Source organism: Branchiostoma floridae, chromosome 2 (assembly GCF_000003815.2).
Source record: "Branchiostoma floridae strain S238N-H82 chromosome 2, Bfl_VNyyK, whole genome shotgun sequence".
Classification (NCBI taxonomy): Eukaryota; Metazoa; Chordata; class Leptocardii; order Amphioxiformes; family Branchiostomatidae; genus Branchiostoma; species Branchiostoma floridae.
Window position 1 is genome coordinate 12,274,175 of NC_049980.1, and position 25,232 is coordinate 12,299,406.

At 38.9% G+C, this 25,232-nt stretch overlaps 2 protein-coding genes across 2 annotated transcripts; one reads left to right on the forward strand and one right to left on the reverse strand.

The window, feature by feature from the left end:
- Positions 1-6,939: 6,939 nt before the first annotated feature.
- Positions 6,940-13,068, reverse strand: LOC118409459 (peptidyl-prolyl cis-trans isomerase FKBP1A-like). Its single transcript, XM_035810493.1, has 6 exons — positions 12,936-13,068; positions 12,792-12,839; positions 10,794-10,883; positions 10,496-10,518; positions 9,554-9,627; positions 6,940-9,320 (listed from the first exon to the last, which is right to left on the reverse strand). The coding sequence occupies exons 1-6, from the start codon at positions 12,970-12,972 to the stop codon at positions 9,266-9,268; spliced, it is 327 nt and encodes a 108-aa protein (XP_035666386.1). The 5' UTR covers positions 12,973-13,068; the 3' UTR covers positions 6,940-9,265.
- Positions 13,069-17,128: 4,060 nt separating this feature from the next.
- Positions 17,129-23,606, forward strand: LOC118410395 (CMP-N-acetylneuraminate-beta-galactosamide-alpha-2,3-sialyltransferase 4-like). The gene is made up of 10 exons (XM_035812089.1): positions 17,129-17,360; positions 18,515-18,777; positions 19,332-19,401; positions 19,550-19,621; positions 19,900-20,003; positions 20,453-20,513; positions 20,842-20,940; positions 21,234-21,411; positions 22,160-22,279; positions 22,822-23,606. The coding sequence occupies exons 2-10, from the start codon at positions 18,567-18,569 to the stop codon at positions 23,104-23,106; spliced, it is 1,200 nt and encodes a 399-aa protein (XP_035667982.1). The 5' UTR covers positions 17,129-17,360; positions 18,515-18,566; the 3' UTR covers positions 23,107-23,606.
- The last annotated feature ends 1,626 nt before the right edge of the window (positions 23,607-25,232 follow it).

Genomic DNA, 25,232 nt, shown 5'->3' on the forward strand with positions numbered 1-25,232 from the left:
TAACAATATAATAAAGTCTATTGCAAGAAATTCTTATATGTGCCCCGTATGAACTTGGAGCCAGTGTTGGTAGTTACGAAACTAACTTCGTTTTGACAAAATGTTGCCAAAATTTTTATTCAGCAATTTCACAGTATGCCCATTCTGTTGCCATCTCAACCTTTGATGCCAACGCAATCTTGAACATAAGGGCACCGCATTGAGTTTCGTAGTCTTATCATGCACAAGTATGCTAGACGCATTGGAGGTTTGTCCAATGTTGGCGGTAGTACTGAAACAAAGATTTGTCAAACCTCACCGGTACCGACGTCAAACACGCACATGTATTATGCAAACACACTTAGAAATACATTGCTACAATCGCTGCACTAATCGATGGTTCTCCTAATTTACATGTACATAAATTAGCATATATCAGAGTAAGCTGCGTGCTCATCAACCCGCTGTCAGGGCCCACCAGCATTGACATGTTCCAGACCGGAGATCAATCGCTTCGTGACAAGCTAGCCCGCAAGGCAACACGTTTTGAGAAAGATAAGGAAAGTTTGTGACGGAATACCTGACGTCCGGGGTGTCAGTCAGTACACAGATATGTTCAGAGATAAGAAAGAGAACGCGGAAAAGATAACGAATTTTGCCGCAAACTTGATTGAGGCAGGGGCAGCCTAAGACACTGTCTGCTCATAAAAAAATGTAGGATATGCTGTAAAGAGAGTTGGGTGGAGACTATAGGGTTGGTAAGTCGATGCCCTGTCTTTGTCGGAAAAGATACAAACAAAGAAACCTTTCTTGCTTATGGACCTGCCGAGGAGCTCATGTCGTATTTGAGGAAGCCCAGGTTGTCGAATTTAAAAAAAATCACCAGAGATCTTCCACCGGAAAATTTACCTGATCGCACTGTTTGGGTCCGATCTCTAAACATCAAGAGATAATCAAGAGAACACCGGTCGAATTACTGCTGGAAATGTCATTCGAGCTTGCTCGCCTGCTCGTTTGCCAATCGACTGTTCTGCTGTGTGACAAGAGCACAATAAAACCTGGGATAAAGTGCACATGGGTAGAATTATGTCTTACACGAGAGGACAGCTTTATACGGAACTCTGCTCTTGTTAGTCTCTTTATCGTGGATGGCAGCCGGTAAAATTGTGTTACTCTAATGTTTCTGCTTGGGTTGGAAGCATTGGATGCCTATGGATGACTGTTCACAAGGGACCTCATTTTGAAAACATTTGACTCCACGTATCAGTTGACCGTCAAATGTCATCACTATTTCTATAGACAAGAAATTGCCGAGAAAGAGTTTGATTTGAGTTGGAAGGATTTCAGGAGGATTGCGTTTAGTTTGAAGGGCTTTGAAGTATCGACGTCCCATGTGAGATGTTGGTGGTATACAAAGGTCGTGCTCTGCTGGCAGTCAGCTTTTTATATCGACGCTCGTGAGTCCAGGATGAAAGAAGACGATCTTTATTTTGATCTTCAGCTGCGGTAATGAATACATTTGGGCCAAAGCATCACTGTCATGGGGATTTGAGGGCTTGCCTCGGCTCCTGACGGAAAGCCATGAATGTAAAGCACGATTATATCATACCTACGATTATTCCGCGTAAAAAACACTCACACGACTTACGCCGTGGTCTACAAAATACTTTAGAGTTTTGGGTGTAGATCGATATTTAAGATGAACGTTTAAAATTTCATTTTGTGCAATTTAGCCGAAACCTCAGTAGAGTCACACATTCAGTAATCTTCCCACGACTTTGGTCCCGACCAGTTCGGCACCCAAGGTCGGCGCTGGGTTGGGTGCGGTCTGGAACTATTCTTCCTACGGTTCTCTCCCACGATCGTATTCAAGTAGAATGTGATTTTGGCTTTTAAAAATTTCTGGTCGACTGTCGCAAATGGCATCTTAAGTCTTAACCTTACTCAAGAATAACTTTGTCTGAAGGATTAAGAGACATTGTCGGCTGTGTCTGAGAGGGGTGTTGCTAAAATTCACATCTCTAACATGGCATGGAATCTTCAACTTTATCTTTTACACTCTGCCCCTGGTATATTTGAAGATCTTAAAAATCATGAAAGATGTCATAAACAACACATTCCCAGTTTCTTTCAAATTTTAAGATTCTTTGGGATTAATGATTGGCAACTTAGATATACCCAGCTGAACATCTTATTGGATTTCGTTATGGCAACCATACATTTCCCTTTTCAAAATCTAAAAATCTTCTGCAATGGTCCAGTACGTCAGATATACTCAGTCTGCTCTTCTCAGTCTGCCCTTAAATGTAATTTGAGTTGCCAATAATAATCCTTCCCAGTTGAAAACGTTTGCCTTGGAGACAAAGAATGAAAATGAGCGGCGGTAGAATCGATATCATGTTATTCAAAAGTTTCAAACAAGATAAACCAAGTGAATACATGCCGAAAGTGAATCCCTGGACAATATATCGATGTTTTGCGATTAAATGCAGATATATTTAACGTCAAAACTGGCAGGTCGAAAATCCCTACCTCTATTTAACAACTAATCTACTAAAACAACAACAACAAGCGTCACTTATGCTATCTAAATAACAAAATTCAACTACAAGAAAGTCAGATAATAAGTCTACATGTAGCAGGTATGGCGGCCAGGGTATGATAAACACAATCAAACATGTTACGTAAAGCCTTCAGTAAATCTTCCTTCTCCTAGACACATGGGTTAACAAGATTTCTAAATGAAGAGCTGAGCAATCCCTTTTGCAATACAGGCTTAGGATTATTCGATGCATGCCAAAGTGGACGGCGAAGATTGATATAGCCGTTCTTAAGGTGCCTTCAGAGGGAAAGCGATCTATATCTTCAGCGTGGATTTCGTGTTCTCTCTGACACAGGGTGAAGATTCCACCGTATAATGCACTTTGTAACAAGCGACACAACTCCAAGCCATGTCTGTATACCTCTTGCCTTTTGATCTTTGAAGTGGGCATTTTTTCGAAGGCTCTTTTGGATTAAAGCAAAGGCTACTTAAGTGGGAGCAAAACTGTTAGATTCTGTCCCACCTTTTAATTAGGTGTTTGCTTTCATACCCCGCCATGTTGATATTCCTCTGATATCACTAGTGATCTAGTCACTCAATTAATCGATCGATTGTTCGTCTGTTTTAATTAAACAGTTATTCTCACGTCATATTTACCAAGTGATATTTCAAAAAAGATAGATTGCGCCTTAAGAGAGGAAACTATTATTAGTCTGAATCCATCTAATATAGTATATTAAGAGTGGATATAATGTAATGTACACAGTAGCAATACGGTTGCGGTACGGTTGTGGTGTTCAATTTACATGGTGTTTGTATCATTGACAGCTCTGCGCTCTTAGCGTCTAAAATTGCCTAGGCACTGTGTCCATTATGTACGACTAAAAACCGTCAGTTGTATGGCGAGGGATATCCCTGTAGCTCAACTGGTAGTAGAATCACAGTTGAGCTCCTGGTTCCAATTAGTTGGTAACTGGGAGACCCTGACTTAGTTGTGGCTGCACCCGTCTTTCGGAAGGGACGTAACTGGGGTCCCTTGTTAAAGGTGGTGCCTCGAATATGCACTGAAAGGTCTACCATGCCACAGAACCAGCAGGAAAACTTGCTGCCTTATGTGCCACTGGCCACTCCAAGGTATACGAGTTATATATGATGTGTTAGATCACATGCCAAGCTAGATAATCCCCACGTATGCACGTGGCACGTAACGCAGTATGGATACAATTCAATACACACTACCGAAAGTTACCATGAAATATGGTTGGGTCCTGGAAGATTATTTAGTTTGTCAGTCGTGGTTTGAGTTTCTCTGTTGTATGTTTGTAAACGACAGCAAGCATTTATGGAATATCATAATTTGTCTGTGCTGATACTATGCTTTTCTTGTTGACAGAGCAATTCTAGTTCATGGCTCTAGATAGAGTCAACACTATACATTCACACTAACTACAACAAAGAGCAATGCCAAAATTGCGTATTTGCCCTAAGCCCTGAGGTCGCGTTTTTTATGAAAGAACGCCCGTTACAACTTGCTAAGTCATATCAATGAAAGTTACGTGCTCAGTTCGCAACCAAGAATATTAGTCACCATAGAGGCAGGTGGGCCCGCGAGGAATAGCCCCTTCTTTTGAAGCGTCCCTCAGGACGACACCCCGGGCTATGGTTCACTACTCCTCATCAATCAGCTATTGCAAGAGAGATTCCCCTCCGGTCGGAACACAGGCAAAGGCCATCATTTCCGTGTCCGTTGATCCATTTACCAGAAATTTAGTTCATGAAACCGGACAGTTCGCCACGGAGACGGCCACGGTGATCAGAAAGTCATAGACGCGTCCGGAATGACGGTTCGCTCATCACAAATGATGGAGGGGCGGTATTCAGGGGTCGATGTCGTTATCCTGCTGCCACGGGAAGAAGCGTGTGGAGCCATTTCATTTCAGCTTCTTTTGGTAACTCCGCCTTACACGGAACGCAAATACGTTTTCCATGGGTCTAAGTCATTATAGGTTTGTCCGCTTGGCATAACGGACGAGGTAATTTCTATTTCAGTGCCAAGGGCAGGTCTGCAGGCAATGCACAGATCTTGGATAGGATCAAATGTCAAGGCATATGAGTCTTTTGCAAAAGTGGAATCCACTGATGCTATTAAAACAGGTCCTGTGGACACGATGGTTTATTAGAAGAGAGAAAGTACAGACATATACTCGATAACTTGCCCGACGTTCGGTTTTATTGGAAAACGCGAGATTTAGAACGAAGAACTCGATCATATTAAGCCACAGGAAACACGTTTCAAACCAGAAATTGATTTCGAACCTCCATGAGGCATTTGAGAAAAAGCTTTGGTACATTTCTTGTTTCATTCATTTTTGTGAGTTTTTGTGTTTAAGCTATTTCCATCATGTCTAGTGATATCAGGTTTCTTTTACATGGCATTTTCGCCCTTTTTCAAGGGACGAAGTCCAAAAATATAAAACAAAAATAAAATAAAACCCACATTTTGCCCTAGGTAAAACACAAACCTATTGTCATCAAACACCAAACGCAAAACATGACTAAATAAAAATGTTCACCCAGCTAAAACTACCTAATCCTCAAACCGGAAACAACATGGCAAACGGGCAATGTCAAGATGGCTCCGCCGATAGAAAGAAGCGATTATGGAATATGTCTCTCTATACGGTCCACATTTTATTACCTGTGGTTGACTATTGAACGACCACTCCAGAAGCGTCAATTTGAGCCAGATCTCAAGGATGATTTGCATCGCACAATTGACCGGATGATTTCGCTTGCAATTTTGCTTGCGGTGTGTGATATGAAGTACTATATGTTTTGTGCATAAAGTATGCTTTTCCAGATACCCAGATAGACCAACCTACTTGGAGACACTTGGTATCGTTGGAAAGTTCTCATGGTGGAGAGTTGGAATCTGAAAAACGATTTCTATTTCCGTGCTTTGTTCTCGAGATGTGCGTGTATAAAAGTTAACCCTAACCCTAGCTGTTAAGGTTAGAGTATAGAGCGTCTCCAAGTAGGCCAAGCTTGGTATTCGTATCGTTGGAAAGGTCTCTTGCCGCAAGTGGCACCGTCCTGTGGCTTCCATACGACCGCAGCACTTCAAACGCAGGACTGTGTAGCTCCGCCCGTTTGCAGCTACCGAAATTTATGTGCTGAGCTGTTTAGATACAAACAGGCTTCAACCAGTTTAAGACTTGATATCAGTTGGGCTAGCTTAAAAGGAACGTTTACCGCTGTATACACACACACGCTTATGCTACCGTTTTCTTATTGGCTTTGTAGTGCCCACTCGGAGTAATACATTAATGTGAACCGAAAAGTGGGACAGGACGTTCCATGAGTGCATTACCATCATGGATTACTAGTCGGCGCTTCTGTACCACTTGCACAATCTTGGAATTCTGCAGATCGCTGCAAGAGATTTCTTCAATCCAACTTTAACACCAATGCCGTATTACATTTACCACCATGAAAACTAAAGGTATAGTTTTTGGTGTGCCTATATGTGTGTGTGTCTGTCTGTGTTTCCGGATATTTGTGGTCAGCATAATTTTGGAACCTCTGGATGGATTGTAATGATATTTGATACATGTATATGGGTAGGTGTTGGAAAGACGAAGGTCAAGGTCGATTTTGGCCCCCCTGGTGTGTGACCTTTGTACTGCAGCAGAACTTAGATTTTTTGTATCTTTCTATCTGGACATGCTATGGTCTTGGGTGGCAGATAGCTTGTGTTGTAAGGAAAAAGTGATGTATGTTTGGACCCCCTAGCAGCTTGCTCTGAAACTGAAGAGGCTTTTTGTCAAAATCTTCCAAGGAGTGTAATGGAACATAGGAACAATGGATTTCCATATTCAGCATGCAGGTACCTTTGGCAGAGATGTTCATAATGAATTGCAAATGTGGACTTTATTTGCATACTTGATGAGGAAAATCTATACTTAGTGTTTTCTATTATAGGGCTCAAATACATGTAACAAGTAGTTTGTGGCAGGTAGAAGACTAGCAGATGCCAATTATGCAAATAAGTGCCCAATTTACATTAGTAATGTCAAAGTGTCCTAATTCATCTAAGTACATGTAGTAAATGATTGGATTGTCAACACTGTGACCTGTGTAATATACCAAGCATAAATTAAGCAGATGTTATTTGCATAATCAGAATATTTCATGGAGGTATGAGGTCTCCACACTCTTGTTGACCTTAGTATTCATATGTATTTCCTTTTCATAATTTCCCTTGACATGAGTTATACATATAGTTCTAGCGTTCAGAGGATTTAAATCTAGCCTGGGTACCATCCTATTTCTACCGGGGCTATAGGATGGTACCCAGGCTAATTTAAATCCACAAAACATAACACCATACTGGAAAATATGCACACAAGAGGTCAGTCTGAAACTTGGAACATTTATTGGTGACTCTACCATGATTGTCACATGGACAGAACAATGGTCTTATACTGATGTTGTTAACAGCCACATGCAGAATACAATGATACATTGTAAACTCTTCTGTCCCACAACCCCACGCACACACACACACAAACAGGGAAGGCCTAACATGAAATCTTTACTGCTGTTCCCAAGCAACACCTCTGATGATGTGTGCTACTGCAATCATTGGGAGGGAATATGTACTCCATTGATGATAAGAAATGATGGAAAGTTTGGAGGAACTTGGGTGAAGCCACTGAAGTCCTGCTGTTAAGTATATAAAGCACTATCATAGTGTAAGTTGCAAACTCAGGCTATGCCAGAGAATAAGCCAGTCGCCAGTTTACACTGCGTATGGGTAGCAAGAAACATTGTCAGCAAAAGGGAAGGCCCCTAACTATAACAGTTATTGTCTAGACCATGCCTGATACCAAGGAGCTTTTATATTCTGATATAAAAGCTCCTTGCTGATACATGCCTTGAACATTTTGCGCACATCTCTCAGTTTAAGCTGAGAACAAGTTTATGGATCAAAACTAAGGGGAACAAAGCTTCTAATAAGGCATTACGATGTACACATACCCTGTACAACCACAAGCAGATCATTGTACGTGTGCACAGACTAAAACTCACTCACTATGTCAAGAAATCAAACTGTTTCTTTCAACAGAAAAATGTAAGGCAAGTATTACTGAACCTATAGCCTCTTCTATGTGTAACATCATCAGAAATGTCAGAGATTACAAGATTTTGTTCACAAATGCTAGGTACTAGTACATTGCTGCAAGTACCTAGTCAGTATTTCTCAAGCTCAAGACCTAGGAGCTCTGGACAGTATGTGCAAAATGGTAGCTGCTTTTGTTCCCGTTAGGATAGAACCTATGGTTGCACAATCCCCAGTCATTGAAAGCAGATCAGGTAGAAGATAAGTAGATGCATGATTACATGAAGCAATAACAAATTCTAAAACTCTACTTTTATCTCATTGACAATACCCAAATCCCCAGTCCTACCGGTATCCTTGATTACATATGTATCATATGTACTTATTTCTACTGCGTTGCCACAAGTGCTACAATATGGTTGCACTATGTAGAGAGCACTATACTGAATTGCTACCGATAATTTTGTTGAGGTACATTAGAGCTCCTTACACAACAGTCTTTGCTTACATTTTACCTACCCACAAACTATTGAAACATCAACTGATGAAGGTGTTGAGCTAAGACAAAATGGTTATCTATAGAAACATCTATAAGAAAAGGCACAAAGTCTTATTCTAATATGCTACACATACTTTTTCAGTCATTTTTGCAGAGTTGAACATCTTTCAAATGATCTAAAACAGGCCACAATTCCATGGTCGTTAGACTAAAATGTGAATATAATCTGTGGCAGTGAGCTAGTATGTAATGTAGAAAAAAAATACAGAAATCTCTACACAAAGATACATCAAACAAAGTCCTGTACTTCACTCACAGCTGTATTTTGAAGGATGCTTAAAATAAACGGAATCAAAAAGGAGACTTTTTGTATATGTGGGCTCATCTTCTTTGATTCTGTGGGCTCATCTTCTTTGATTCTCTATATTTGTTAAGAATGTTTATGTAAATATCTAATTAAGCACAAAGAGACTTTAAAGTCAGCAGACAAGTTAGGTCCACAGGTATTCACATCAACAATATGTTATACCTGTGGACAATGTACAGTGTACCTGTAGTGAGCTGGATTCACCTGAATAATATAAAGCATACCTGGTGTCATAGATTAGCTGCAGGTTGCAAAGAAAATCAATGCACAGCTCTACTCTTATCGTAGGGGGGGGGGGGGGGGGGGGATCTAAAGTAGCAGAGCAATATGACACAAGAGCAGTAACTAAGTTTCTGCATGCAAGCTTGCAACTTTATAAAGGTTAACATTTTTAGGGAGGAGATTTCTTCAGAAAACTAAAATTCAACCTCTGAGAACATTTTGCTGTCCTCCTTCCTATGTTGCATGTGAAATACCAAGATTGCTATCTGAATATTATTGTCTTGTTATCTTCATAAGGTATGCAGCCAGAAGAGGACATGTTGAAGGGATGGACATTTGCATTTGTTAGGATAATGCTGGTATCTTCTATAACATCACTGTATAAAATGCTGGCTATGAGGTTTCCAAACAGGGTTCTTTGTTTCTAGATTTAACAAAAGAGGAAGGGGAAAAAATGAACCAGGCACACATCAACCCACTAGTGTGGAGGGGAAAAAGCGTGGTTCATCTGGTATCCATGGCAACAGCAGACTCTCATAGAATCTTGAGAAGCTCCACATCGAAGATCAGGGTTGCGTTGGGTGGAATAGTGAGACAGGTCAAGGTCAAATTGCAATAAAACATCAGGCTTAAAAAGGTACAGATTCAATACATAGAAAGTCTGTTAAGGAATTAAACTATGCATGCATACTGAGATGTATCGTGGTTAATATATCACAAAGTTAAAGGCCCAGAGAGAAACAAAACACACTAAGTCTCCCACCACCCCGTCAAGAGACCGGTAAGCGGTAAGATAAGGTAAGTCATTGTGAGAAAGGATATACGCCAGGGTATCCCTTTGGGCCATATGCGTAGTCAGATGTGCAGGTCAGCTTGGCTCTCTGTCCCACGCTCATCTGAAACAGAAGTCCATTAGGTTACATGGAACACTAAGGTGCAGACAAGAACAATATAACTACAACTGATTTCAATGTATCGACTATACATACTGTGTGGCAGTGCTGATAGCAAACAGGCTCCGAAATGAGATAACTGTAACAGATGACTTGCAGTACCATTTCAAAACTAAACTTCAGCATTCTAACTAAATAAAAACATCGAATGAAGTCTCCTCTCATGGTTGTTGATTCCACAACCTTGGATCTACATTAATGGGAGAACCCTCTTCCTGTGCTGCTTTGAATCTGTTGACTCAGACTTGGGACTACATTCTTGTCTTTGCAGCATATGTTGGCACAATACACTCTGGCATGTGTTTTGTAAGTTGTGAAGGACTTGGAAGTGACGGTGTACCTTTTGGCTACTTTTAACCCTGTCAATGTTTTGCACACATATGTACATTGTATACTTATGTAAGAAAGGTTACATCATAATTCATTTGGACTGAGCTAAAATTAATGGTGTTTCACACAGCATAAGACAAAGCCAAGCATTTGCATGTACATTATGTAGTATATGTTTGTGGTTAAAGTTAAACCACTACCAGTTTGGAGGGCTAACATACCAAGGCTGTCTATGAGGTTAACAATTTGTAAAATGCCTTTCTTTCAGGCACGGGTACCAAACAAACAGTTTTAGCAACCAAACTGTCTGGTATAATGGTTAATCCAAAATCATTTCCAATTAATATGAAATTTATATGAATGTTTCACCTCCACATATTAGGGGTGCAAGTGTTTCAAGTATGTACATATTTCAATATTTGGTACATATTTGACTTCAATAATCTGCTTTTTCTAAAAAAAAACATGATCCATGTCTTACCTGAGCAACTCCCTCATCCCAGCCTGAAAAACAGAACATTTGTTATACTTTCAAATGTATTGCTCTACTATGTACGCGTAAAGATATAAAACATCTCTTTACCCCTGTCACTGTGAAGTTAAGTACCTCGAAAAATAAATGAATTCATAGTGCTAAAGAATTGGACAAAACTTTGGAAAAAAAAAATGACATTGAGTTTGCAAACTAAAGATGACATACAAAATTTTATATCTAAAGCTGGTCAGACCCTTACATTTGTCAAGCATATATTATATAGATAGATAAAGCACAATTGTACCTCTGATGACATCGCCCTTGCCTACTTTAAAGGTGAAGGGTGTATTCCTGTCACGAGACGAGTCAAACTTCTTCCCATCTGTCAGAGTTCCTAGAAACATACATCCAAAAATGTCAATATTCCACATTACAGTTCCTCTGGCAGACTGGCCAATGGCGTGTTAAAACACTGTCTATCTTAATTTCGCAGTTTTTGAAATGAACCATTCGCAGTCCACCACAACTTGATGACACTGCATACATGCATTTCCAATGAATGCCTTTTAGTTGTGATGCCACATTTTGTCACTTCAAATCTTGTTACGATGTTTACGCTGTCTATCTTGAAAATCTAGCCATCTTGTTTTTTTTTGGTGCTACCTCATATTTTTGCACTCTGCATAGGATGTCATCCATAAAATTGACTTGCTGTGTCCTTAATTGCAAACACATGCCTTGATGTGACAAACTGAGAAAAGTCAGCACTAACAATCTAACTACTGTATCTATTGGTCTACCCCACTTGTGCAAACAATTCCAGACTTTGCTCAGGGTAAAAACTTACAAATCTATCAGTTGTTTTGTTCTTTTGGCATCTTGGAAAAACATGTATCATCAAAGTAAATAACATTAGAGCTCAAAATACTAGCTGATTAAGTGCATGTAGAATTAACATTGTGCAGGTGCAAGAATTTAGATACAACTAACTTACATGTAATATGCAACTACTGTAGTACTAGTCATGTACTACTATGTGTTGCTGTAATGTTTGCTAGCACTTGGGCGAAAAAGAGTTGTAAACAGTTCCTTGGGTTGTCCAAACAAGTCAATGTACCTCCGCAGGAAACTGAACATAGCTGAAAAGTGGCATTCACTTACTGTAAATCTTAAAATGTTTAGTGTTTTCTTTCTATTTTTTTTCTCTGGTACTACAGACCGGTTACAACCACAAACTTGAATTGGCAGAAAGCAAAAAATGCTTTTTCACTCCTATCATGAACTCAGGTTCCTGTGAATATAAATGAATTTACAGTATGAAAAAGTGGGAGTGGCCTACAGCATCAAAAATGTGAATTCCCAACCCTGGTATTTGGGACATATCCCCTAACACCAAGCTGAGTCTGATTATCTGATGATCAACATTGCCATGTCTACAGCTGGGGTGTAGACATTTCCTCTCTGTGGTGTAGAGAGGAACTTACTGGAACAAATGTCACATATTTGACATAGCTTCCATTTATAGTTCTTCAATATATGAGTAATTATATTTCAGCCATACCACAGGTATGGCTGAAATATATCGTATTTGTAATGTTTCTTCTTCTTCTTCTTTCTCCTGTCAAATTTTCAAAGCGAATCGTCTCCCTCGTTCTTGGACCGAATGATCTGAATGCTAGAGTGGCCCAATACCCCCAGGTGTTTATTTCTCATCTTTTTCATGTCTGCTTCTAAAATGATTTTATTGAGGTTTTATGGTAATTTTTTACCAAAACAGTATATGGACATAAAGGACATGGTCTGGTAAACTATGGGTTCTAGGTTCAAACCCCATTCATGTCCTGATGAGTAGTGCCTGGGGTGGGGAGCTGTGCCCCTGGAAACGGTCTGGTATCCAGGCTAGAGACAAATACTAGCACTGTACTATAGTTGACTTACTAAAACAAATTCTGGGGACTGACTAGAGATATGTGTTAACCTTTAACTGAAGTAACTGATTGTGTGGCATGTACGTAACATGTATATAATTTGATGTGGTTGCGAGGTAAGCTCACGTGACACGTGCAAGTGTTAGTGTTACATACAAGCTGACACGGGAACTTTCATAGCTGGCATACCTTGCACTTTGAGCCCGTTAAACAACAAATTATCTGAACTAATCTCACAACAAAGCAAATCAAGGAATAAAGGAGTAGAATAATAAAACGCAAAACGTTACAATTGCTGAAATATCTGCTAGATGATACACTAAGCCTCCAGACCATGTCGCCCCCCTCCCCACGCACCCCACCCTCCAACTTACCAGTGTAGTGCACCTCGACCGTCTGTCCCTTTTTTGGAAAGGTTTGGCCTGGAAATGCAAAAGAGGAGAAATCAGCATGCTTCAAGTAGACCACAAAACACGGAACTTCACGTCAGTTGGAAAAATGTCTAGATCTGATCTTACCATCGCCTGGGTTTATAGTTTCGACTTGGACTCCCATTTTTGCAGTGACTGGTGCAGCTCGGCTGACGAATTTGATGAAGACTCACCTAGGGGTTTTCGACAATACTCAAACATCCGTAGATGCTCAATACATTGAACAAAAAAATAAGTACCGTGGTACATATAGAGAAAATCAAAAGTCAACTCGTGGGACCCGTGTTTTCTTTACATAAAGTAGTATTTCTTCGGATAGAGCGATAAAAATTATCTTTGCTTTTAAAACTCTATCACACCCTCAGCATATGCAAACCCAACCATAGCCAGAAGGTCCCGGATGTAATCATTCACAGCCTTCCAAACTTGTCAAACTGGTAGGCCATGCATAGTAGTACAGGTTTATGTATTAGTAACGTTACTGAGGCGGTATTTCAGTATCTACTAAAAGAAGTAGCAAATGGCCAAAATGTTTCGAGATCTAATTGAGATAACGTTAACATAAACAACTTAACTTTTTGCTGTTCTCTTCGCCAAGAAGAGTATGTTTTTGTCGACTTGGGTCTGTATGTAACGTTAGGTCAACAGCATATAACTCGAGAAATTGTGGATGGAACTTTGTGATTTTTGGTAGGTGTGTAGCGGTTGTCGAAAGGAATGCCAAGTTTGAAAACGGTTTAACTGGCGTTTTCCTACGGTACTGCAGCGAGCTTGGTATGTTTTTTGTGGTTTGTTTTGGGCAGCATAAGTCAAAATCTAGCTGGGCGATTTTCACGAAACTTGGTAGGTGTGTAGCGGTTTTGGAGAGGAAGATCAAGGGCGAAAATGGTTTACCTGGCTCTTACCTACGGTGCTGTAGCGGGATTTGTATGTAAGTGCGTTTGTCTGTATGCAAGATAACTCGAGAACCCTTGAATGGATCCTGATTATATTTGTTAGGGGGTTAGGAAAACGAAGGTCAAGTTCGATAATGGGCACCCTAGTGGCTGCCTAAGGTACTGCTGCAAAACTTTTAATTTTGACACTTCGTGTTCTGGACATGCTGTGGTCATGATTTTTGTGGTAGATAGCCCTTAGAACAGAGAGTAAGTGCTGTGAGTTTGGACCCCCTAGCGGCTTTTTGGGAACTGCAGGCACCGATTTCCGTTCAAACTTTGGACGAGAATAACTCGAGAACGTGTAAACGGATCATCAGGATTTTCGGTCTGTAGATAGAATGAGTGATGACTTATACAATGTAATACTAATTATGCAAATCAGTAGCTAATTTGCATAATTAATGAGGAAAGTTCATAAATCCATGCAAACAGCATATAACTCAAGAAGCTGCGTATGGATTTTCATGATATTTAGTATTTAAGTAGCGGTTGCGGAAAGGAAGGTTGTGTTCGAAAATAGTTGACGTAGCATTTTCCGTTAGGACGGTAGCGGGCCGAGTGTGTGCGTCCGTTTGTTTGTGGAATGCATAACTCGAGAAGCCTTGAAAAAATCCTGATAATATTTGGTAGGTGGGTAGGGGTCAGGAAAACGAAGATAAATTATGATAGTGGCCCCCCTAGCGGCTTCCTAAGGTACTGCAGCAAAACTTATTAACAGAAATAAACTGTGCTCTATATATCTCATTTTGACCTATATCTATGGACACAGCTGTTATACAGATGGTTTGCTGGAGGACGCCCTTACACTGGGGACAAAGTCTTTGACAAGCATGAAATTCTGATTGACCAGGGATGCTACCATGTCATCTGTCAGGTCACAGTCTGGTTTTTGGTAATATTTGTGTGTTTGTGAGGAACATAGTTCATGCAGTCATTTGCTATTTAGTAATACATGAATAAGACCTTAAAGTCTTAAATAAAGGCATGATTATTTGGCGAAGAGATGGGTTCGTTGAACTCTAGTTTCTCATGTTTTTATATTCATACCTTGCCTCTACTAGCCTCCATAGCAGGCTCTCTATGGACTTTTTTGGCACTTTTGCTGGCCATTTCTTTTTGTACTGAGTCGCCAAATGATATTAGCCTTTTCGAGTGTCGCATTGTGAATGTTTCTCATTGATTGTGAAATAGATGTTATTATTTGCATAACGTTAAATATGTATCAGTTAATCATCTTCTCGACCGAATAATGGAACGGCCGTTCGTTCAAAGTACTCGTGGCGGTATTGCATTATCTAGTAAGCAATGGAAACTTCTGTTTTGCCCAAGTATAAAATCACCGTCACTTGCTCATTCACTATGCTAATTTATTAATAGGTCGTCATTTGCTTTTTCTTAAGCCTGACTAAATAAAGTCTATTCACGCGCGCTCTATCGAATGTTCGCGAAGGAAACACAAACTAGGGATATCCAGAATTCCGGTGCCGTAGGTCCACAGATTGACAGGACTAGCCTCTACCAGGCTCCGCGGAGAGCGGGACAAATAGAATTTAGGCCAGGGCCTGGGGAGTCGGTCGGGCACCCACTCCCTATCATCTGAGACCTTAAGGCCGCCCGACTCCCCCTACATTCTCCAATTTCTGCTATTCCTGCTATTCCATTTCCAGCAATCATGATTTAGCTGGGGTTTACATGGATGATTTCACAAACAATAAGAGATTATCGCCTGGTAAATCAAACACAATAAATCAGACACGTGTTGTGTTCAGAATTATAATAATTTGTCTTTCAATTTGAAATGCAGTTATCTTACAAGTTACAACAAAAAGTTATTCTTTTTCTGTTTATTGTTCCTCATCAAAGACGACAGTTATTTTTTTAATAAAGAATATCATTCCAAAGTTACCTGATAAAATGAGGTTGATGTGATGCTTTTTTAGGTGCTATGCTTGTCATTTCCATTCATGTATCTTGATTGAGATTAACGTGAACGTCCACATGACATCTAATTGTTCGCTGGGTAACGTTAAATGTGTAAACGAATTAATTTTCTTCTTTGCACTTCGAGCTCAAGCCATCGGTATAACGTTATTTCAATTGAAAGAAAGCGAGAGAGAAAGACAGGGAGAAAGAAACTTAGTAATACATAAGTGATCATGAAGAGATATCTCTACAGATAGGTCATTTATTCTTTGCACTTCGGGCTCAAGCCCTCGGTATAACGTTATTTCAATTGAATGAAAGCGAGAGAGAAAGACAGGGAGAAAGAAACTTACAAATGAAGAGATATCTCTATAGGCCCCAAACAGCCAAATAAACAAGACAAACAAGAAATTTACCGCGGTGCTTGCAGACGCCCGGGCGCTCATGAATATTGATCAGCCTCAGCTGTTAGCAGGAACACAGTCATGGAACCAAACATCGCACAATCATGAAGCTACCATGATTTGGGTTTTCTACTGTGACCAACGACAGACTGTCGTTTTAATCAATTTCACAAAGACTGAGCTAAACGAGGACATCTTTCCTCTTCGTTGATTGGCTGACCTAGATGATGCAATTAGCGCGGTTACAAGCAGACCGCCGCTGCAGGTGCGGTCTAACTGAAGCCATGGCCGTCATGTCACCGTAGGACGACGAAATCACTCGTTGTATACTCGTTGTAATACCGTTGTATCAGGTTTGGGGCCCAGGAACCACATTGATGCGTAGCATCCGTCCCTAACTTGTGATGTTAACTGCGACAGTCAATGTGACTCTCGTGATTATGTCAGCATCTTAGAATACAAAAGCGTTTACAACTTGTTCCCTAGCAGGCACCGATATTGTTGCCATTAATAGGAGAGGCACTTAACACCTATTTCCAGACTTGAGTCAGGTGAAAGTACATATATAGGCCATAGCCCTACGTACATGATCCAGGGATTGAAAGTCGGAGGCTCCGTATTTGAGCCGGAGAGGCATACACTTCGAGAACTAAATTCCACCACTCATCATCCAGAAGATCTGCGCTGGTCAGTGCATGGGGCCACCGCGCTTTTATTGTTTTCAGGATTTTTTTTTCGCCCTTGCACATTAGTTTTGGGGTCTCCGGAGAATGTCATCCATAAAGATAAGTCAGTGTGGCCTTAACGTTAACGTTATATCAGTTATGGAAAAGAAACAGCGGATTAGTTAAACCAGCATATGCAGCTTGTACATGATGTAGAAATGGTGTGTTGCGCCAAAAGGCGATTTACCGGTCATGCGAAACAAGCAAATAAATGGCTTTGTCGTTTGTAAACACGCACACAACGTGTACAACGGGGTTAAAGTTGAGTGACACCAGGTGAGTGACAGGAAACTACCACGCCCACACACAAAGTGTTTAGCATGGGTGCTGGCCATTTGTAACCAGGCGGATCAATGGTAACAGGTGTTTGAAGTTTCACGGTGCTAGACGAATATTAACAGCGGCTTCACACCAGTTACGGTAATATGATCCAATGACGCCAAAAAAAAAAAACCAATTTCAATAGCTGGAAGTAACTCAGGACCCTTTCTATATTCAATATTGAAGACAAGCCGAGACAAGGTAAGATCTTGTTTTGAATCGTTCTTTTTAGCATACTTCGGCCGAGTGGAATCAATCGCGAAATGACCTCCATTCATTCATTACGCTTAACATATGCCTGATTGTAGCTCTGTTCTTCTTTAAATTTTCTGTAAAAGTGGCACTGCAGGCAACAAAATTATACCCCCCTCCCATTCCTTTTGAATTTGATACCTTATTCATAATCATTATCATAATAAACTAAATAAACTAAACTAAATTAAATTCACATTTAGCATTGTCTTGGACTAGGCTGTGAACAAACAGGTGTACCAGAATCCATTGAAGTTAACACACTCAGGCATCTGGACCTGTGATTCGTAAGATTCGTGACTAAAATTGCTTTTGGATGGCCAACATTGATACTTCCGGTTTAGTTCTGAATATATGCACCTGTTTATCAAAATCATTTATAGAACAAGTCACCTTTCTGGCCTAGTCAGTTGCTAACCAACAAGTTGGGCATGAATAAACTTGTCATTAATTGCTCATTATTTGCTTCATTTAATTGTTTCATTAGTCAATCATGCTGATCAAAGTGTAAAATTGACACATAATAATGTTCTAATAACATATCATGACTTAGAAACAAAATTTAATAGGATTTATCATCAGCAATATGCCATAAAATTCAGCCCCCAAAATAAGTGGGTCTAAGTCATTAGGATAACTGCCTAACAAAATAAGCCAATAACACTAACTGGTTGATATCAGATAAGTTAATTCATCAAGACAATATGTAGTCAATTGATTAGTAAGTTAGCTTAACTGATTACTTGTCAATTACAAAAGCAGCTATTGACAACAACCTCTGTGAAGACTTACCTTAGATTCTCCCATGAAGACTCACAACACATTATTTACAACACAACATTATCACCAAAAACTTTAAATAAAGTTTTCTGCATAATCAACCAACTCTGACTTTTGGCCTTCCCTGTCTCCGACATATCTTATGTTTGCATTATACATGTAACGTTATTGTCTTTATATTTCAGATATTGTTATGTCACAGAAATATTTCATTTTTTTTTTGCTTTCAAACCTCATCGCTCATGATAAGTTCCTTTATTTTGTTCTTGATTATCCTTTGTTATAAAACATTATTGACAACATTCTTCTTTTTTCCTCATCAGAAAATCGGATGGACATGACTTGTTTACTTTAATGCTGTCCAACTGAAGGGACATGATGCACTGGGGAAAGACCAAATTGCAGAAACTGTTGCTCATTCTTGTTGGAATTTGGATTTTATGGCTTCTTTGCGAGCAGACATTACATTGGTACAGAAAAGGCAGAATCAAGTTGAAAGACACCGGGCGTCCAGTACATTCTGTGGTTCAAACTGATATTCATGAGTCTGTGCATTCTTCCTTCCCTCCCCTTCCAATACACAAAGGTATATATTTCATTATCAATGTTTGATGGTTTTATCTTTTACAGGGTTTTGGTAGTACAAACTATAAACAGACAGTGTATCATGTTTTTTTCTTCAGACTGACAGGTCCTTTCTTTATATTTAATCTTAATATAATGTTTTATTGGATAATGTGGCATCTACTGAGACATAAAGATGATGACAAGTATAGCCTCCTTGGTAATGATAAGTATTTTCAGGTCAAGTAAGTGATTCAAGATTTTTTATGATATGAGTTAATGTTAAGTTTTATAGAAAGTTTGTTTAAATAACTTGGTCTACATTTTGCCTATATTGTAGTAATTTTTAGCCATAGCCATTAGAGCTGATCACCAATAACAGATATAAACACAATAATTGCTCACATATGCTTGAAAGTGTCAAATTATGATTAATGACACTTAGTTCAGATTTTGTAGCAGAAAAGTAATTTATATATCGAGAGACAACCAGCTTGAATGCTGATTCAGAAACATTTTGAAGAATCAATATTAATCAACTTGAAAACTTGAAAACTGTCCATGATTGATTTCCAGAGTCTACAGTACATTTGACAGTTGAGAAGGAGACAAAGGACCCAGCGACATCAACTTTGGACAATAACAGGTGGGAAATATGTCAAGTAGACCCGATTTTCTTACAACAGTCATGTGCAATCATGATATTTGAATTGCTTTTTCACATCAATTAAAGTGATGATACATTTATTGTGTTTATTACACATGGGTCTTTGTTGACTTGTTTTGTACTTCAGGACAGAAGCATACTCCCCAGGCACTTGTATCAAAGGTTTTGTACAGAGAAAATTCAGAGAATCTATGCCAAGGTATGTCTAACAGTAACTGATTGAATGAAATTCAAGTCTTCCATATTGTTCCTATTCTGCTAATTTGTATATATCGTTGTATGCAGAGGTTGAATATCTGTAGTGCAGCATAATTTTTTTGTTTTGTTTTAATATATGTAACTTAGGAGCAACTTCAAAATTAACTGCCAGTGGAAATATTTAATGATATTAATTGGCAAAAACAGAAGTCTTAGAACTTTTGTTGACATAGCATTGGAAGTAAATCATTAAATCATTGCCACAAATTGTTCTTCCAGATTTGACCCTGACATGCACCTGTTCATCACCAACAACTTTAGAAAGTGGGGTGTGCTGGGTAAATACAGCAAAGGACTGCCATTTGATTTCTCTCACTCAAACTGTAAGCATTGCTTCATTCTGATTATAACTTGTGGCCAAAAAACTCAATAAGTCATTTTTACACACAGATATGCAAAAATGTGGGGGGGTACTCTGTACCATTGGGGTATACGTATTTAGTCATTCAGCCCAAAAATGACACGGATTGATTTGATGCTCTGTTACCGGAGGAGGTGACAAAACATAAGGAAAGACACATTTCACTCCCCTACCTATATAAAGATATGGTGAAGCGAATTCTAAAAATAGATAATTCAATTATCGTGTTCAATGATGGGAATTTCATTTTTGTGGTATTTGAGGCAATACATTGAACTTTAAAAGAAATACTAGATCCCTCTTTTAAGTCCAGATAATAAATCTGGCTATTACATTAAGAGTTCCAAATGAAATACTTAATTATAATATCAGTTGATATTAAACTGTTAAATTCATTGTTCATTTTGACAGTGTTTAGGTTGAACACCCTGTTGAAGCTCCTTCCCACTACATGGAGGCCAGTCATCAAAAGGTAAATGTTTTTCCACTTTATACTACAGTATGATAACTTCTGTTGCCTGGTAACTGATGAAATAGAACCATCTATTCATATTCAGCTCAGATTTACAGCTTTTAATGTTTGTGTTTCTGGTCAGACTCTCTATGACACTTATCACAAATGATGATATTTACCAATGAAGTATTTTTTTATATCCAGCATTACAGAGATTTTATTTTGTAACATACTAGGTTGTCTAAGTATGATAATTTTAGTATGAAATGTAGAGAGGATGAAGGCAGAGTCATATCTGAATCATTGATTATTGTAAACTTAACTTTTGTTTTCATGATATTGACAGTGATAGTGGGTGCAGACGATGTTTGGTTCTGGGCAATTCTGGAGCACTCCTGGACAAAGGGCTTGGACGGGTAATAGATGGCTATGATGTAGTTATAAGGTAGGTTTGCACACAATCTCCCATTCATTGTATCATATTCATAGTATTTATAAAATTGTATCACAATCTTGCTATACATGTATATTGTTGTGATAGTTTGTAGCTAGCCCTAGCCCTAGCCCTAGCCTATATAGCCGCTATACTCCACTATACTAAAAACTCCAATATCATGTTTAATTTAGTTGTAAGTGATGCGAATTTGTCAAATTTGTGACATTGGGATTAGGTATAGATAGATTTGGGCACGAAAAGGTATGAGATCGTGGAACTCCATTTTCTCTTTTCCTGGGCAGGATGAATGACGCTCCCGTCAAAGGTTATGAGAGCGATGTGGGGTCTCGGACCGACTTTCGCTTTTTTTACCCGGAGAGTTCAACTTTGAACCAGGCCGACCTTGACTCTGGTACCTACTATGTTGTTGTTATGTACAAGAGCAATGACTTGAATTGGCTGCAAGCTGTCCTCACTAAGGTACGGCATTAGGAATGAGATCCTATAGACAAACACCATTCATAAAGAGTCTGTGAATTCAAAACCATAATTGTTTTTGGCCTGTGTGCTTGTTTTTCTTACTGTGTTTCTGCTGTTATTTGAACCTTGTAAAGGATGTGAGACAGAAGACAATTTTTGCAAGATAGGAAAGTTGGCTTGTCCCAGATCCAAAGTAGCATTGGCAGGAAAATACTTCTATTAGACAGAATAGCAATTCACAATCATGATGAATAAAATAAGATATTCAAAAAAAGCGTATTCAATGGACACATGTACAAAGAGTTTATGTTTTATGCGTCTGTGCATAGGAAAATTACTTCAAATATCACTTCAAATATATACTTGTTGGAGTGTCAGGAAGTAGAGTTAAGAGTTGGCAGGACAAGCCATTAATCAGACAGGACAGTCAATCCCCTTGAGATGAAAAGTTTTGAAAAGATAAGTCAAGATGCTTTGAGAAGATCTGAAGAGGCTTTGAGAAGATATCAAGAAGGATTGACAAAAAGTCACTGGATGCTTGGAAGGATCTCAAGATGTTTTGAAAAAATCTTGAGATTGTTAAAACTTCTAAAACAATATGACACAAAATAATACCAAAATAAGGGATTTTATGGTTTTATTTTCAGTTCTAAACTGTTATTTAGCTAGCATATTTCTACATTTATAAGTAATTTGTAATAAATACACAGCATCTAACAACATTTTGTTGGAAACTACTATCATCTAGGTTAAACCGACAGGTCAATTTTGGAAGGGAGTTGCACAGAAGTTGGACATTGATCCTGCACAGTTCCTGATTCTCAACCCTCAGGTTCTCCATGTGGCAGCACGGGATGTCAGGCTACAGGTAACCATTGTTTGTTTGTTTGTTTGTTTATTTATACATCAGATGATTATTTCGATCTCCAATTAGAATTTACAATGATTATCATAAACTCTATTCTTCCTGGAGTCGTCCTTCAACATTATGAAAACACAATCAAATAACATAAAGTTGACAAAAGTATACAGTATGACACGAAAGGAACTGAAGTAAACTGAATGTAAGAATGTAAAATAAACTCAGTGAACGGAAGTAATGAGGAGGGGTCAGAGGCTATAACATAAATAATTCTGATTAAAAACATCAATCGTTGTAACAATGAATAAAATAACAAATTGTCACTTACACACCCTTCCCACGTAAGAGGCTGCCACAAATGAGGAACCACTGAGCAACCAAAGATTTAAGTAATCAGAATGAATTTCAAAGATACTGGTAACAAACTATTTTCTAAAGTTTTGTTTGTTTTTTGTTGTATTGCAACTCATTAACTTTTACATCCTGCATCAGTTTTTTGTTCTACATGTATCTCAAACTTTTTTTTTTCATTTCTTCTCCAAACACAGGGTAGGTGGCCCACCACAGGTCTGATAGCCACCACCTTTGCCCTTCACTACTGTGATGTTGTGGACTTGGCTGGATTTGGGTATGGTTCCTCCATCTTCAACCACTACTACGAGCGTGACAAAACTGGAGGTCTACCGGCCGGGGGCACACAGCATAATGGGACTGTAGAAAAGGAATATCTTATTCGTCTGCTAGATGAGGGAGTTATAAGCCATGACTTGACTGGAGTTTATAAAAACAGCTCCAAGACAAGATTTTCTAGGATGGAAAAGAGCACATCATGAAAACTGGCTAAGTAGTTTAACTTTGTTGTGTGAAATTGTTTAAACATTTTCTCAAAATTATGACATAGGCATGATTACAGCTAAGTACATTGAAGAAATATTTCAAATACATAAGCATTTGGAAAATCAATCTGTTTTTAAAAAGGGTTGTTTTAGTACAAAAGTCAAGTTTTAATTTTCTTCTTCATTTTTTGATCCTTGTTCAAGACAATAAAGATTTTATAAACGTACAATGTTATGTACAGTGTATATAAAATTCGGATCACTTGATAAATAAATGAATAGCGGAATGACATTGACACATTGTCATCATTGGTGTTATAACGTTACTAATTTCTTTCCATACATGTACAAATGTATTTTGTTTGAGTCAGAGACCAAAATCAAGTATATCCACATTCACATTATTGCTCACTGTCAAAGTGAGAGCAGATAGTCTTTAACGTTACATTTCGAGAAATATAAGAGCTAGTTAACATTAAAGGGACAATGATTTTGAACGGTGTTCTTATGCATTTGTATTTCTTTCTAAGCTTTGTATAAGTTAACAAATAACAAATGAAAATAAGCATTTTTGTTGTAAAAAACACACTGCAACTTATGTGTGTAAAAATGATTTCCGGGAAGAAAATTTTCGTAATAGTTTTCTCGAAAACGCCGTGTCAAGTCAAGGACGTTATGTCAGGTGCACATGTACCTTCGAGCTTTTGCCCATCCATCTCTCTCCATAAAACCTGATGCACTTCCAACTTCAAATGACAGAGGGCGCAATAGTGTTGGAACAAAATACGTGTACACTTCAGGTTGCAGTTCAGGCAGTATAGTTGCCTGTTCAACTGTGTAACAAAAGTTCCGACCAATCACGATTCAATATAGGCAATCCCTTAAAATGGCTGGTATGTAGTCATCCTTCAGGTCCAGGAACTTTGATGGCGACGTAATAAACGGGCTCTGTAAGATTAAAGCTTTTATAACCCTTTCTTGTGCGCATCAGGCTGATTACCAACAGACATTCAGCCTTTTTATCAACCTCTATAACTGAAGAATCTAATAGAAAGGGCCAGGCGTGCAAAGTTGGGTTTAATTTGCGGCGGTCCTTTTCTTGTATAGGAATCCACAGAAACCGTGACGAAAGTAGCTTTCAGCTAAATGAAATTTGTGGCTATATGCTTTCTGGGTGAATCGCGCTTTACCTTAATCCTCAAAGCAACAAAGAAAAAGTAGATAGTCAGCACGCATTACCGCACCTACTTACAAGAACGTTAACTAGTACTCAGAATTTTATGCACCATTGATAGCCGATGATCGAGAGACATCCATCATATAATGTGATATGATATATCTCAAGGACAGGGTTAAGTTTTAACAAAATACATTGCGTACCATCTGTTCATTGTCAGTTCCGAATAATACATTCTGTAGATATTGCAGATAATGTGGATACTAACACTGTGATGGTTTCGTTCAGTTATTCTCGTCCCATCTATACATGCATGCGTGCTCTGCTATTTACATGGTCTCTACCAGGCTCCGCAAATCGTTGGTCAAATATATAGAAATTGGACAAATAATGTGTTACGGGACCGACCGGCCAGTGGAGTCAGTACACGACCCACGGATCCGTACCGACAGCGTACTAAAACTGCAAAACTTGTCTGAAACAATGTATCTTTAGAGTATAGTTCTCTTCTCATAAGATTGGAAATAATGGTATAAATGTATTTTCAACTTTTGCCAACGCTACGAATAGTTTAGGCTAAGATTGCTAACGCCGTTGCAAAAGAAAAACCCAACAATTAGAAATGATTTCTTTCTGTTGGAAACAACCGACGTTTAGTGATAACATTAAATCAAATCAAAATTCTTGTCAATACCACATTCATGTTGATCGTTTCGTCCTCCTTTTGATGATTTTGGGGTAAAAATTTTGACAGTGGATAGACTGCCTCTGGTGTCATGGAGCCTGGTGTCATTTGTGGGCAAGATCCAGGCACCTCTTCCCGTGGCAAAAACTGCCAACCAAGAAGACTTCGGACATTTTAAGTCTTGTCCGGCAGAGGCAATTCTGTCAAATACATTAAAAAGTATCAGCCGGTAGGTACAATTTTGCTTGGAAATTGATGCAT